This window comes from Pseudogymnoascus destructans, assembly GCF_001641265.1.
Source record: "Pseudogymnoascus destructans isolate 20631-21 unplaced genomic scaffold scaffold_10, whole genome shotgun sequence".
In the NCBI taxonomy this organism is placed as follows: Eukaryota; Fungi; Ascomycota; class Leotiomycetes; order Thelebolales; family Thelebolaceae; genus Pseudogymnoascus; species Pseudogymnoascus destructans.
The window spans coordinates 758,653-773,916 of record NW_020167529.1 but is presented as its reverse complement, the minus strand read 5'-3'; the positions used below and the strand labels follow the sequence as shown (position 1 = coordinate 773,916).

Below are 15,264 nucleotides of genomic sequence, written 5' to 3'. Positions count from 1 at the left end.
CCATTCCGACAAAGTACAGAGACGAGGTCGAGAGAATTCACGACAACCATCGACAACCAACGGAATCCATCAGGAAAGACAAGATGTACGTTGTGCGAAAATACTTCTGGACGGCATACCTTGAGATACCCTATCCGAAGACGTTAGTTACGATCGAGTGGGAGCACCCACGATTGATGGAGTCATCGATATGGAGGTCCCACTCGTCAAAACTATTCACGACGGAGTCGACCACGACACTTGGGGAAATCTGTCCAGCAGAGGCTTCTGATTAGCATTAACTAACGGATTATCTTTAGGGTTAACCTTCGTACCCAGAAGCGCCTCGCGGCGGCCGTTGTGGGATGCGGACAGCGCAAGATCTGGCTCGACCCGAATGAAGTCTCCGAGATCTCCAACGCCAACTCCCGTCAGACCATCCGCAAGCTCGTCGCTGATGGTCTCATCATCCGCAAGCCAGTCACCATGCACTCGAGGGCACGCGCGAGAGACCACACCGATGCTAAGAGACTCGGTAGACACAAGGGCTTCGGTAAGCGTAAGGGTACCGCAGATGCTCGTATGCCAAGGTATGCCACACAACTCCGGCTATGCGCTTTAGGGGGCGAGAGACTATGGAATAGGCACTGACAACCACCACAGCCAAGTCGTTTGGATGCGCAGACTCCGCGTTCTCCGCCGCCTCCTCGTCAAGTACCGTGCCAGCGGCAAGATCGACAAGCACCTTTACCACGAGCTTTACCACCTGAGCAAGGGTAACACCTTCAAGCACAAGCGCGCCCTGGTTGAGCACGTACGTTCCACCTCGACACAATTTGCAACATCTGAGCTAACAATGCGCAGATCCACAAGGCCAAGGCTGAGGCCGCCCGTGAGAGGACTATCAAGGAGGAGATGGACGGCCGTCGTGCCAAGACCAGGGCTGCTCGCGAGCGCAAGCAAGAGAGAGTTGTCGCCAAGCGTGCTGCCATGTTCGGTGATGAGGAGGAGACCGAGACCAAATAAGCATTGCAACTTTTTACGGGGTAGCTGGAGCGGGGCAATGGTCTTGCAATTAAAAGGCTTGGTTGCTTTTCGTTATCAGGGCTTTCAGCATGTACTGCATGGACAATGGTGTCATGAACTCTTTCAAAGCGTGAAAGCCTTCTTCTGTTCGTGGTGACAACAGGAGATACTGATCTCCCTCGTGTGGCCGACCCCTTCCAATGCCCATGGATATACCGTGTTTCTGTTTACTGACCGTGAAGGACCAAAGCAACTCTTTTCAGGTGAGCGCAGCGCCATGCTTTCACCGTGACCAACTTCCCTCGTTTGACAGCGAGTTTTATTCGGATCTTCAACATCCAACCATTGCATCCAGCCACATTCTCAGCCATGATCAAACGCAACTTTCAAGTTGTTTCTCAGTACCTATTTCTATTTGTCTTCATTTTTCTTTGTTCCACAGTCCACAACTGTGTTCCCCAAATCAGGCATTAGTGTGTACAGCATTTCGAGCTCTCAATGCTCCTCTGCTGAAGGATAACTATCTTTCGTGCCAAGATCTACCACCAAACCCTTTCCTTACCAAACACCTGCTCCCTATTTCTCTCTGGGAAACTGGTGCATGAAGAAGGGGTTACATATCACCTATTATACTGTCTATTTGGACGTGTAATAGTTTTGTGGGCATTTCGAGGGTTTCTACTTGCAGAGGTATGCATATATTTTCTGTTTACTATGATATTATACATCATCGCCCATACAATGATGACAAATGGTCAAGAGACCAGATATATAACCCAGCTCGTTGAGGCACAAATTGCCCTATGAAATAAGAAACATGTTCTGATACAACAACAACAATTATTCTACATTATTATAACTCAGCAGACCCGTTCCGTTGCTAACGTTGACTGCAGCCGGTTCACGTCACTGTGACATCTACAAAATCTGCGAGACAAAGTCTTCTCGAGGGTACGTTTATATATTTTCTATTCAAGCTTCCCCCATACAATGATGACAAATGGTCCAGAGACCAGATATATAACCCAGCTCGTCGAAGCACAATATACGTGCATTGTGAGATAAGAAACATGTTCTGATATTTATTTAACTTCTTCTTTTGAATCAAACATATATTATGGCTCATCATACTAACTTGGTATCAAGGTTTTCTCTCTACGACTTAAATATTGTTCTTGGGGTTATAGCTAGACAGTATAAATGAAGAATTATTACACTTATGATTGTTTGACCGCGTGAAATTCATATTCGTGTTCCATAAGCACACTTGCAACTAATAATCTAGGAAGCTAACTATATCCCATGATCCACATGCAACGTAAAGACCAGATTGTGTACGAACGAAGTAGGTATTCTACAACCACTTGACGCCAAAACCGCCCATTTATCTGCCGGGCCACTAAGCAGTGGAGTCCCATGGCAGAGCAAACGTACCAACCCATTCCTCAACCTCACTACGTAGCTGTACAATCTCCGTCTGGCCATCGCCCTCACCGACGAACTCCAAGAAAGCCTTGACGCTACCAGGGTTCTTCCTCCCCTTCTCAGTCTGCGCCTCAAGGGCCTCCTTGTCCAGTCTCTGGGTAATCGTGACGGCGCGGTTGACAATGTCTGCCACGCGAGAGAAGTCCTCGGGTGTGAAGCCACGGGTCGTCATTGCTGGCGTACCCATGCGCAGTCCACCGGGCTTCAGAGCGGACTTGTCACCTGGCACGGTGTTCTTGTTGGAGGCAACACCGACGAGCTCGAGGATGCGCTCGACACGGGCACCATCAACACCTTGTGGCTTCAGGTCGATAAGGACAAGATGGTTGTCAGTACCGCCAGAGACGATGGTGTAGCCGAGACCGCCCTTGTCCTTGGAGTCACCAAGGCGCCTGGCCAAAGCCTGTGCGTTTACGAGGACGTTCTCCTGGTATGCCTTGAACTCTGGGCTTTGGGCCTGCTTCAATGCAACGGCAAGAGCAGTGATTGTGTGGTTGTGGGGGCCACCTTGGTGACCTGGGAAGACGGAGGAGTTGATCTTGTCCTCAAGGTCGTACATAACCTCCTTCTTGGTCTTGGGGTCAACCTTGCGGACTCCCTTGCGGTAGAAGATCATGGCGCCTCTTGGGCCACGTAGAGACTTGTGGGTCGTCGTGGTAACAACGTCGGAGAAGGGGAATGGCGAGGGGATAACGCCAGCGGCAACAAGTCCGGAGATGTGAGCCATGTCACTGAAGAGATAGGCCCCGGCCTTGTCGGCGACCTCGCGGAAACGCTTGTAGTCAAGGAGTCTGGAGTAGGCCGATGTACCGGCAACAATCAGCTTCGGCCTATATAGCATAGCCAGCTCTTCCAGCTTCTCGTAATCAATCAATCCGGTCTCCTCATTGAGACGGTATGGGAGCGTCTCGAAATACTTGGAGATGGCCGAGATCTTCTTTGTAGGTGTTTGGTAGCCGTGTGATAAGTGACCACCGTGAGGCAAGTCGAGGCCCATCAAGCGATCATGGACATCAAGGACAGCCGAATAGGCGTAGAGGTTGGCGGGCGAGCCGGAGAGTGGCTGGACATTGACGCCCCATTCGGCGGGGTCCAGGCCAAATGTCTCCAAGGCTCTCTTCTGGCAAAGCACTTCCGCCTGGTCGATGAACTCGTTACCGCCGTAATATCTCGCACCTGGGTATCCCTCTGAGTACTTGTCTTTGGCAATTGGTTAGCATTGTTCCGGTAATTGCGGGGGGGGTTCAACTAACTTTGCATCACACTTCCAAGGGCATCAAGAACGGCTTGCGACGTGAAGTTCTCCGACGGAATGAGGTTGATAAAGTGCTTCTGGCGACGTTTTTCCTACAGCAGAGTTAGGAGCAGTTTTCCCCGATTGCACGATGGTATCGCTCACCTTCTGCAGGATCTCATAAACTTGGGGATCGCCATGTTCGAGGTCGAGCGTTAGAAGCTGCAATTGAGTAGCGGAAGTCAGTGGAAGTCCCTCAGATTCGCTAGATTTTTGTACTTTCTGCTGGCCTTCTGCGGACCTCGAGGACTGTGCTCTCCGTGCAAATGCTACTGAAGCAGATGCAGTTCGAGGGAACGGCCTGGAGGCCACAGCACCCAAACGAGACGCGAGTTTCAACGACATCGCAATTCTGGAGAAACGTGTTTAGTCTCTGTCGAATTCGTTAATAGGGTGTGCCGTCTTACCTCAGAAGGCCGATATAGGTGCCTCTTTTTCAGTGCTTCTGTATTTATATATACATATATTATTGGGCGGTTTCTTGTGCTGAAGCCTTTCGGAATCGGAAGTCCATGCCCGTACTAGATAAGCTCGGTAGGGTAATGTGACGCATTCAAATATTTCCCCTGCGCGCAAATCTTGGCTTGTCACTCTACCCCCCAATTGGCAGGAACTTGGCTCTACAAACTCTTACAATCGTCCATGAAATGGCTACAGAGCTACACAGGCAGGTCCAGCTCACGCCAATTATAGAATATTAACAGCAATTTGGCAAAGTCGTTATTGCAACCTCAAATTGCATTTCTACCATGTATTGATGCAAACCCTCAACAAGCTATGAGACTTTCTTATTCGCATTCATCGTAAACTCAACTAGATCTTTGATCCAATAACACTTCCGCCGTCCAGCGTGATGGTTGCTCCATTGACATAAGAACCAGCCCTGCTACTCAAGAACAGGCAAGTCCCAGCCACATCCTCGGGGCTTCCAATCCTGTTAAGCGGGATTCCGGCCTTGATATTTTCGCCAAAGTCCTTCAAGGTCTGCGCCATCATTTTGCTTTCAAATGGCCCGCATGCAATGACATTGCTTGTAATGTGTCTCTTTCCAAGGTGGTTGGCCAGGACCCTGGAGAGATGGTGCAGACCAGCCTTTGAAGAGCTGTATGCAAAGGTCTCGAGGGTCGGCACACGCAGGCCGTCGACGGACCCGATGTTGATGATGCGAGAGGGAGAGTCCTGGCCAGCCTTTGCCTCCAGGCTCGGTGTGAGGAGTTGGGTAATTGTGAAGACGCGGTGAAGGTTGAGGGTAAGAACACGGGTCCATGCGGCGTCAGGGTACTCGTCGAACGAAGCTCCCCAGTTAGAGCCAGAGTTATTCACCAAGATATCTAAATGATCCTCACGCTTCTTGAATTCTTCGGCGAGGCGCTTGCAGTCTTCCAGCTTGTAGAAATCGGCGGGGATAGCATGGGCAGACCCAGGACCTTGATGGTGAGAGATGTTAGCAAATGACGCATGTGATGGAGCATTGCTTACCCAGCGCATTCAGTTCAGTGCAAGCCTTGTCGCACGCCTTTGCGTCTCTAGAGGAGATGTACACTTTGGCTCCGTTGGCAACATAGCCCTCGGAGATCATACGCCCAATGCCTTTAGCACCACCGGTGACGAGAACAACCTTGCCCTGTATTTGGATTCAGCCTTCAATTCTGTAGGGTCATTTGAGACACCCAAGTAGCTTACCGTGACGTCGAAAAGAGTAGAACGATCCATCTTTAATATATTTCCAACTTCTGCTGCAAAGATATACACAATTAAAGATATTTGTAGAAGTAAATGGAAGAGTAATTGAATGTTGCGTTCCCCTCCGGACCTAATTAATCAAATCTATGCCTCGGCCCGTGGGCGAGTTTGCTATGTTTGACCACCTACGTAAGTATTGATTAATAACCAACGGGAGTGATGATGATGAACTCCCGTGGCGGGGTACTGATTCTGGCCTTCCAAACTTACTAATGTGATATTTATTAGAAAAGATATAAACTCGTTAGTTAGCTAAAAGGCACCTTCTCCTCCACACACACAAACCAGTGAAGGTTGAAGCACCCTTTTCAAGACTCCCCAACCACACACATAAGACGTCACAATGGCCAACACAGAGGCTCGAGAGCGCCTCCGCCAACACTTTTTAAATGCACAGGAATCAGACCACCCTATTAAATGGGATGAGCTCTACCGTGAAGGCTTCATCCCCTGGGACAAAGGCCTCCCTTCCGCACCCCTCGCTGAGGCTCTGGCGCGGCGCGATCTGATCAGTGAGCCTCCGGTTGCTGTATCTGGCACAGGAAAGCAACGCAAGCGAGCTCTTGTGCCGGGTTGTGGCAAGGGCTACGACGTGCAACTTCTTGCTGCGTTTGGATATGATACCTACGGGCTCGAGACGAGCGAACTGGCACTGAAAGGAGCGAGGGAGACAGAGGAGAAGCACGGTGGTGACGAGGTGTATCGAGTGAGGAACGAGGAGGTCGGAAAGGGGAAGGTTACGTGGATTACTGGGGACTTCTTCAAGGATGATTGGGCAAAAAGTCTGGGGGAGGGGTTCGATGGTACTTTCGATGTGCTGTTCGATTATACCGTATGTTCTAGATCCAAGGTGATATCTCCAAAGCTAATAGCTAATCTCATCTAATAGTTCCTAAGCGCGCTCCCGCCTACTCTGAGGGCAGCTTGGTCACTCCGATATAGCCAACTGCTGGCGCCTACCGGCCGCCTCATCTGCCTCGAGTTTCCAACCTATAAACCTATCAACTCGGGAGGTCCGCCATGGGCTCTTCCCCCGAGTGTATATATGGCGCATCTGCCCCGTCCAGGGAAGACGCTAGAATATGATGATCAAGGCGGGATCGTTGAATCCAAGCTGGGCGAACCGCTTAGCGACGGCCTCGTGAGGGTAGCGCACTTCCAGCCACAGAAGACTCATGCGGATGGGTACGATGCGGACGGTAACATGACGGATTGGGTTGGTGTCTGGGCACACCCTATACTCGAATCATAAATTCGTCCATCTGTAGCAATTACGACACCATTCAAGGTGCCTTCCGAAGCGAGTTATAGTGCTCGCCCAATCCGTATCCGTGGTGATAGTATGCCAGCCATATCTTCTCAACCTCTTCTTCCGTCTCTTCTGGGGAGAACTTGTCCAGCCTGCCATCTTGTAGAACGCAAATCTCGACATTGTAGCTCTTCGCAAGCGCAATCAGCTCGACTTGTCCACCCCACTCTGCGGAATTTTCTATTTTCTGTACGTATGCCGGAAGCGGTTCCTCTAAGAACGCCTCAAACTCGTCGGGGTGGCCTTTAATGTATTTCGCCGCGGTCCTCCTGACTGCCTTGTATCTGAATGCTTCCGTCTTCTCGGCGTCGTTCTTTGTCCTGAGATCTATGCCAGCTTGGTCGAGCTGATCCGCGACGGACGAAAATAGACAGTGGCCATCTGGTCGGATCTCTTTTTCGTCCAGCTTGTGGGTTTTGAACGCCTTCAGCATGGCGGTCCGTTCTTGGCGTTTCCAGTTCGGGAGTTTCGCGGCTTCCTCTTCGGTTTTGATGGCCTCTGCTTCTTGCTCTGCGGCGCGGCGGGCTAGACGCTCTTTTTGGCGGTTGCGTTTGGGCTGAGCCTCTTCTGAAGGTGCAGGGTCGGAAATGGCAGTTTTCTGAAGATCCGCGGCGAGGGTCTCGTCCTGGGTAGGCGCAACTCTCGCATCATTCTCTGGTTTGGATTCTACCTCTGGCTCGTCTTCCGGGGCGTCTCCGCACAGTGCAGCGAGCTCAGCTGCCTGAGCCTCTTTCAGCTGCCTTTCAAGCTCTGCGCATTCATCGTTGGCACCTTTACGTGTCTTTTTGGTGGCCTGCTTCTTTTTTTGGGTGATGCGCCCTTGGAGGTCTTTATTTTCTTTGCGGTGTCTCGCCTGGGCTTCCTCCAAAGCGTTCATGGCTTCGTGTAACTGAAAGAAGCTGGCAGATGTTTGCGTCTGCTACCACAAAATTTCGCTGTTACCCCATGAAGTAGCAATGCGTACGCGGGGGGGCGTGTGCGTAGTAGGAATAGTAAGAACCCCTCGATATTGCACAATTGTTTAATCTTCACCGCTAGCGTCTTTTGAGCCTCGGCCTCCCATCATTCGTGGGGGAAACTTCACCCGCTAAAGTTATACGAGTATTTGCGTGCCGTTACTGCCGAAATCTATACCAAATGACGCCAATTCCCAGGATGGATTCCCAATATGTCAAGCTTTTTACGCCGAAGCCCCTAGAGGCTTATGGGTTTAGTTGTAGGCCGGGCGGCTATGAAAGGCCCTCATCCCCCGCTCTCTGGCCATAGATGATCCCAACATTCTCCTCATGTTATTTCCTCGGCCTCGTTCTATTTAACGGACATTTGCACACAAATATACATACGTCCATGTCCATATACATATGCTCCAAGTTTATAATTTTATCTGTGGCAAAACTTTCTCTGCTAGACCAACCAACAGTGTACTTTAAGAGCCCCTCCGGTATCGCCATTGCCTCGGCGTGATATCTGACTGTTATTATGGTAGATGAGCCAAGGTTGGGCAAGACACTCGATGAGACCCAAGACGTAGAAAAGGTGCCTCTGGGCATTGTCTCGGAAGCTGACCACAATGGCGAATGTGGTGCCGTCGGCAATGGGGAGAAAGCAGAGAAAGGCTTGGGTGGCCTCTCAATTTCTCGCCCTTCAACCAGCTCCATAAGTCCGGACCGGGCTGAAGAAACGAAGGAACATACTCGATCCAAATCTCAGTCGGCTTCGGTGCGCTCAAAGGCTGTGACCATAATACCGCGGTCCAGAAGAAGGGGGTTGCTTGGGCATCTTGCTCTTATTCCCGAAGTAACACATCCTCCGGAATATAAGAGGAAAACGAAATGGCTCATAACATTCATCGTGGCATTGGCTGCTGCGGTTGCTCCCATGGGGAGCGCTATTGTCTTTCGTAAGTCAATTCACGGCTCTCACCTGTATAATTTGAACCTCCTTAACCCGTACTGATTATTTTTAGCTACCCTGTCAGAGTTGTCAGCAGAGCTCCATGCCTCATCTACGGTCACGAATCTTTCAGTTGCTTTATATATGCTTGCCATGTCTATATTCCCATTATGGTGGTCTTCATTTTCCGAGACGCTGGGTAGACGAACCATATATCTTGTGTCATTTACACTATTTACTTTATTCGCCATTCTTTCTGCGATCAGCACTTCGATTAGTATGCTAATTGTTATGAGAGTCTTATCTGGTGGTGCTGCCGCATCGGTCCAGGCCGTTGGTGCAGGCACCATTGCAGACATTTGGGAAACAAAGGAGAGAGGAAAGGCGATGGGGATTTTCTACCTTGGACCTCTCATGGGCCCTCTACTTGCACCCATCATCGGCGGAGCCCTTGGACAGCGGTTTGGCTGGCGAAGTTCGCAATGGTTTCTTGCCGTCTATGGCGGTTGCCTGATTCTGGTCCTCACTTTCTGTCTCCCGGAAACGCTCCGGAGGACCTTTCCTATCAACGAGTCCGCTTCTGCAAACCCAGAAGCTAGCGGAGACGCCGTCATGCCAGTTGCATCACGCATCACAACTCGCCAGTCAGTCAAAGACCAAACTGTCACCGTCGCCCGCGTTTTAAAGCGGTGCTTTATCGACCCGCTCGTGATTGTTACGTATCTGCGTTTCCCTGCTGTTGCGCTGACAGTCTATTATGCGTCAATCACCTTCGGTTGCCTCTACATCCTCAATATATCACTCCAACAAACCTTCTCGTCGCAGCCATATGGGTTTGGTACCATGATTATCGGCCTCATGTACATCCCTAACTCTTTAGGCTACATCTGTGCAGCTCTCTTCAGCGGGCGCTGGTCTGATATCATCATGGCCCGTGAGGCCAAAGCTGCAGGCCGCTACGACACCGAAGGCCGGCTCATTCTCCTCCCTGAAGACCGTATGTGTGAGAATGCATACATGGCGGCAGCAATGTACCCGCTCGCATTGGTTTTGTACGGCTGGATCGCATGCTATGGGCAGCATTGGATAATCGCTGCCGTAGCAAATTTCTTTTTTGGCATTGGCAGCATGATCATTTTCAGCTGTGCCACGACCATGTTGACAGAGTTCATGTCGAAGAAGAGTAGTAGCGGGGTGGCATTGAATAACTTTGTGAGGAACATATTTAGTTGTGTGGGAGGCATAGTGGCGAGCCCTCTCATAGATACCATTGGAAACGGTTGGCTATTCACTGGTTTGGGTGTTTGGGCACTGGGGAGCGGCTCAGTAGTATGGGCGTTGCGTCGGTTTGGGCCCAAGTGGAGGGATGAGATGGTGAAGATACAAGGGTGAGAGGAGAGAGACCCGAGGGTGAATTTGTAAAGGTCGGCGTCTGGGGTTTATCAAACATATTGGGAAGTCCCGATTTTGGGTATTTGAAGCGGCGTTAATATTATTATTGGCATAGCCGGCATGTCATGTTGGAAACCTTCCAAATTCACAAATCAGTTTTCTTGACCACCTCCTTGCTTCGCTGCCTTTTATATTGATGTTCTAGTCATGTCACATGGATGCGACGAGGTTTGAGGTTTTTGTGCCGAGTGGCAGGTTCGTCTGTGTTGACGGGCTCTATAACAAATCTGGACTTGTCAAGGCCGAGAACCAACGAGATGGCATGGGTTGGTTGTGAAGCGTTACTACCACCTAAGACAAAGTTGGGCTACAAATCTGTGGCATGTCTTATGCGGGTAGGGATAGTACTGAAACAGCTTGATTTCCAATTCTCCGTAGTGGACAATGCCGTGAAACAAAAGGTTCCTTCTATCGAAGACATGTGTGGCTTCGCGGCAAAACAACCACTCCACCTTGCCAGAACGGTGGAAATGTAACCATGCTCGTGGATCCCCCAGGTCAGAATTAACAAAGTAAGTGAATGAATGGGATTTATGATCAACTATATTTCACGACCATTCCCTTTGGATAGTCTTCTTTCACAACTTAGAACATGCAGGGATCAGGTAATCTTCATAGTTCTCGGTTCTAAAACTAGCACTCTTTGTTCTAATTTTATATTCACTACTCCCCACTCATTGTTATTGAGGACAAGGCAAAGACTATTCACCTCACTTCGGCACCATTCTGTCCTTGGCGTCACACATATATACCTTAAGGTATCCGTGAGTCTGCTGCCACTCTCAGTAACTTCTTCACACACCACTATCCTGACGCTCTGATAACTTGAACTTTGGGATATATCTTCATCATGAGCTACGTCCAGTGGCTCTTCGAGGGCTTAGACTACGACCAGAATAAACCTGTGAGTTTGATATCACTTCTTCCCTGTCTATGACTTCATAGATGCTAACTTGCATGAATCAGATCTATATCGATGCGAACAACCCAAATCGCAGCCTCTCCGCTGCCCAAGTCAAGACTTTAGTCCTGAAGATAGGTTCAGGCTTGCAAAAGTTTGGCCTCCAGAAAGGCGACTGTGCTTGTGTGGTCAGCCTCAACGACGTAAGTTTTTTTTTCGTCTCATAATGTCTCATTCTAGAACAATAGAGCTGACCATTCTAGATTTATTACACGCCGACATACCTCGGCATCATCGCCGCCGGAGGAATTTTCACTGGTGTAAATCCAGGATACACAGTTTTCGAGGTGGCACATCACTTGCGTGTCTGCAATGCGAAATTCGTCATCGCCGACTTACAAACCTTGTCCAAGGTTAAGGAAGCAGCTACGGAGGTTGGGATCCCAGAATCCAACATTATTATCTTCGATGTGCACCATGAAGGTGTGCTGTCCGGGGCAACGTCCTTCTGGGACCTCATCGGCGATGATGAGATTACCGTGGTGGACGTAGTCGACTCAGCAAATGTCCCTGCATCATACATCAGCAGTTCTGGCACGTCAGGCCTCCCGAAAGCCGTGGTGATTCCACACGCATACTTGATCAACCAGTGTCAGATCCAGACTGAGAGGAAGATGTCATACGAGGTAAGTGTTTTCTTAGTATTCCAGGGACCAAACTGACTGTGTCCAGGTTAGCAGACTGTGTTGTCTTCCTCCGTTCCCTGCCTACGCCGCCCCGTCCCAGCATGGGATGCCACTGAAGACAGGATCCCCCTGTTACGTTATGCCGCGTTACGATGGAAATTCGGTTTTGGATGCTGTTGAGAAGTATCAAATTACGGAGGTGCTACTTGTTCCACCGATGGTGCTCTCGCTGCCCTTGTTGCCAAAGTGTACGATCTCAGCTGTGGCATCTCTGCGTCAGGTTTTCTGCGGCGGAGCGGCGATTGCATATCATATCCAGGAACAGTTGTATGACATTCTTCATCCGGATGCTCGCATCAACCAGATCTTTGGGATGTCGGAATGCGGCTGGGTTTGTGGATTCCAATATCCAGAGAAAGATGAGACCAGTAGTGTTGGTCGGCCATTTGCGGGGTTCTCCCTCAAGTAAGTCTTATTTATCTCCTTTCCCAATTCAAATTTATAAGCTAACCAAACCCCAGAGTTGTAGATGATGCGGGAAATGACTGCCTTGAGGATGGCCAGGTTGGCGAAATCTACATCAAGCCTCCCTTCCCGATGCTCGGGTACCTCAACAACCCGACGGCCACCGCGGAGGCTTTTGCTCCTGGTGGTTGGACCAGAAGCGGAGATGTCGGATACGTCAAGGATTCTAAGTGGTACGTCCCTGACCGCAAGAAAGATGTCATCAAAGTCAAGGGCTGGCAAGTGAGTCCAACAGAGTTGGAGGGCGTCCTCTTGCTACACGAGGACATCATCGACGCGGGTGTGATTGGCATCCAGGCCGCCAATACATACGACGGTGCTCCCCGCGGCTTTGTTGTTAGGCGCCCAGGAAGCACTATCACTGAAGATGATGCCAAGGTTTGGATGAAGGAGAGGCTTGTGCGGTATAAGCAGGTGGATCGAGTTATTTTTGTTACAGATATCCCACGAAACCCAACGGGGAAGATTCTGAGGCGCCTGTTGCAGGAAGGCAAATACACCGAGGAGGTCCCTGCTGTTGGCGAGCATACTGCTGTGTCGGAGGCCGCTGTTGAGAAAGTCCTTGTCACTGAGAACGGAACCTCGAACTCTGCGGCTATAGACGAGCATGTTGCTGCACCAAAGGCCATTGCTCAGGAGATCCTTGTCACTGAGAACGGGACCTCAAACTCTGCGGCTATAGACGAGCATGTTGCTGCACCAAAGGCCATTGCTCAGGAGGTCCTTGTCGCTGAGAATGGAACCTCGAACTCTGCGCCTATTGAGGGGCAGATTGCTGTACCAGAGGCCATTGTTGAGGAAGCCTTCATCACTGAGAATGGGGTTTCAAGCTCTGCAGATGCCAGCGAGCATATTGCTGCACCAAATGCCATTGTTGTCACTTGGAACGGGAATCCAAAAGTCCTCGTCACTGAGAACGGAAATTCAAGCCCTGCAGCTGTATATGAGTATATTGCTTTGCCAAAGACCGTTTATCAGAAGGTCCTCGTCACTGAGAACGGAAACCCTGGCGCTGCGCCTGTCTATGAGTATTTTGCTGTGCCAGAGACAGTTTATCAGAAGGTCCTCGTCACTGAGAACGGAAACCCTGGCGCTGCGCCTGTCTATGAGTATATTGCTGTGCCAGAGACCGTTTATCAGAAGGTTCTCGTCACGAGGAATGGAAATACTGGCTTTGCGGTTACCGGCGAGCAGATTGCCGCACCAGAGACCGTCGATCATAAGGCCCCCGGCACTAAGAATGGGCTTTCGGGTTCTACGACCGGCTGCAGCCACATCGCTTTATCAGAGGCCGTCGCTCAGAAGCTTCTTTCCACTGAGAACGGAAATGCAAGCCCCGCGGCTGCTTGCGAGCATATTGTTTTACCAGATGTCGTTGTTGAGGAGGTCCCCATCGTTGAGAACAGGATTTCAAGCTCTGTCTTACCCAGCGAAGATCGTGTTGCTGTCCCTTCTTCCTGATTTCGCGGATTTACGGATGATAACTGGGGGTGTGATAGGGCGTGAGTGGGCATCAGGGATTATTTTTGTAGACGAATGATATTTTTTGCTGGGTTGCCTTGAGAGTAGATGCGTTTATTTGCGTTAGACTGCCATTGGGTATTATTATTTGGCTGTTTATTTTAACTACCAAAACATTACCCAAATAACATTTGCAATCGGTCCGCCCCTAGGGTTAGCAATTCGAATATAAACTTGAATACGGAGTACTAGGCTATATTCATATTCATGAATATTTGAATATAGATAGCTCTAACTAAATTAGGTAAGGTAATTACTATAACTACGGCGGAGGTGTTGTTCATAAGTTTTGTGAGTGGGTCGGGCTAGGGCCCCCTGCGTAGGCTGGCTTGGCAATTCTGGCCAAAGTACCGATTCTCATGCGTCACGAATACTTGAGTGTGAGAGCAATCAATTCTGTATAATAATGAGTAGAGTAGATACCTAAACCCCTATATAAAACTATACTATAAGTCTAGTACTCTGTGTGCATACCATTTGCAGCAATTACTGCTGCCATACGTGTAGGCATACTATTAAGGAGAGCATTAAGCTCAGCTTCTCCAACTTGCTCCCATGCTTCCTTGATGTCATACTGACATTCGTTGCACTCAGTTTGCTATCAAACTCGAGAGCAAACTTAGAAATCTCCTCCTCAAACCTACAAGTCACCATACATATCTTGGCTTATCACACCAACAACAGAAACAATACTACTCAACGATTGCTGCAAACTCTTCTACTACATCTGTTTATGCTACATACATCACGGCATATCATTTGGACACTCATTGAACAAGTTATTAAGAAAATCTCCTCCTTAAGGGGGTGGGCCAATACTACCACATGGCATATCTCTACCAACTAGAGGCCTAGGAACATGAACGATAGCTCTAGAAGCTTCTACAACCCTCTATGATTCATTACACGTCATCGCTCCTTAGTTACCCACAAGATTGGTTAAGTTATGACATAATTTGTCTATAGGTACTCTGACCTTGGACCTCCTTTTCACTTCCTATAGGCTAGGAACCCAAGAGATGGTTCTATGGGATTCTCTTACGTTCACTACATGATTAGCAAGCTAGTTGTGGGTCGCACTTGATTTCTAATACATTTACCAAGCCTGGTTAGTCATGGAAAGTCATGGAAAATGAGAGAACTACACTCCTTTGGCATAAATAGGATTGCCCTTTCCTTAAGAAAGGGCAAGCAGGCAATACAGTAAATCGACTAGCACATACTTCTACGTCTTTTCCAAGCTTCCAAGCATTGATCTTGTTATTCTCTGTTTTTGAAAAGTCAGTGAGGTGCTAACCTCTGACTTACCCCTGAGTTCTCAGACTCAACATTTGTTGCAACTTGTCTAAACCACTTCACCACATCATACACCTGATTGCTGCGTTGTGGAATAGTCTAAGCTACAACCCTTTGGCTCTGTTTCCTAAGACAGTGTGTTGTCTTAGTAAAT

General features: G+C 49.3%; 7 protein-coding genes across 7 annotated transcripts; 4 read left to right on the top strand and 3 right to left on the bottom strand.

Annotated features, from left to right (window-relative positions):
• Positions 1–22: 22 nt before the first annotated feature.
• RPL19A (ribosomal 60S subunit protein L19A) lies at positions 23–2,217 on the top strand. The gene is made up of 6 exons (XM_024469812.1): positions 23–85; positions 300–569; positions 643–793; positions 844–1,268; positions 1,902–1,956; positions 2,152–2,217. Coding segments are annotated over exons 1-4 (585 nt in total). The 5' UTR covers positions 23–83; the 3' UTR covers positions 1,006–1,268; positions 1,902–1,956; positions 2,152–2,217.
• SHM1 (glycine hydroxymethyltransferase shm1) lies at positions 2,218–4,193 on the bottom strand. The gene is made up of 3 exons (XM_024469811.1): positions 3,890–4,193; positions 3,744–3,837; positions 2,218–3,690 (listed from the first exon to the last, which is right to left on the bottom strand). The coding sequence occupies exons 1-3, from the start codon at positions 4,127–4,129 to the stop codon at positions 2,405–2,407; spliced, it is 1,620 nt and encodes a 539-aa protein (XP_024324082.1). The 5' UTR covers positions 4,130–4,193; the 3' UTR covers positions 2,218–2,404.
• Positions 4,194–4,368: 175 nt separating this feature from the next.
• Positions 4,369–5,590, bottom strand: VC83_06207 (uncharacterized protein). Its single transcript, XM_024469810.1, has 3 exons — positions 5,468–5,590; positions 5,264–5,408; positions 4,369–5,211 (listed from the first exon to the last, which is right to left on the bottom strand). The coding sequence occupies exons 1-3, from the start codon at positions 5,495–5,497 to the stop codon at positions 4,598–4,600; spliced, it is 789 nt and encodes a 262-aa protein (XP_024324075.1). The 5' UTR covers positions 5,498–5,590; the 3' UTR covers positions 4,369–4,597.
• Positions 5,591–5,870: 280 nt separating this feature from the next.
• On the top strand, positions 5,871–6,779 carry VC83_06206 (uncharacterized protein; the record flags this gene model as incomplete). Its single annotated transcript, XM_024469809.1, has 2 exons — positions 5,871–6,359; positions 6,417–6,779. The coding sequence occupies 2 exons, from the start codon at positions 5,871–5,873 to the stop codon at positions 6,777–6,779; spliced, it is 852 nt and encodes a 283-aa protein (XP_024324076.1).
• Positions 6,780–6,810: 31 nt separating this feature from the next.
• On the bottom strand, positions 6,811–7,713 carry VC83_06205 (uncharacterized protein; the record flags this gene model as incomplete). Its single annotated transcript, XM_024469808.1, has 1 exon — positions 6,811–7,713. One exon carries the CDS (start codon positions 7,711–7,713, stop codon positions 6,811–6,813), a length of 903 nt encoding a protein of 300 aa, XP_024324073.1.
• Positions 7,714–8,315: 602 nt separating this feature from the next.
• On the top strand, positions 8,316–10,121 carry VC83_06204 (uncharacterized protein; the record flags this gene model as incomplete). Its single annotated transcript, XM_024469807.1, has 2 exons — positions 8,316–8,736; positions 8,803–10,121. The coding sequence occupies 2 exons, from the start codon at positions 8,316–8,318 to the stop codon at positions 10,119–10,121; spliced, it is 1,740 nt and encodes a 579-aa protein (XP_024324074.1).
• A 653-nt stretch (positions 10,122–10,774) lies between these two features.
• On the top strand, positions 10,775–13,847 carry VC83_06203 (uncharacterized protein). Its single transcript, XM_024469806.1, has 6 exons — positions 10,775–11,085; positions 11,148–11,285; positions 11,346–11,768; positions 11,815–12,233; positions 12,290–12,917; positions 12,999–13,847. The coding sequence occupies exons 1-6, from the start codon at positions 11,032–11,034 to the stop codon at positions 13,752–13,754; spliced, it is 2,418 nt and encodes an 805-aa protein (XP_024324079.1). The 5' UTR covers positions 10,775–11,031; the 3' UTR covers positions 13,755–13,847.
• Positions 13,848–15,264: the final 1,417 nt, after the last annotated feature.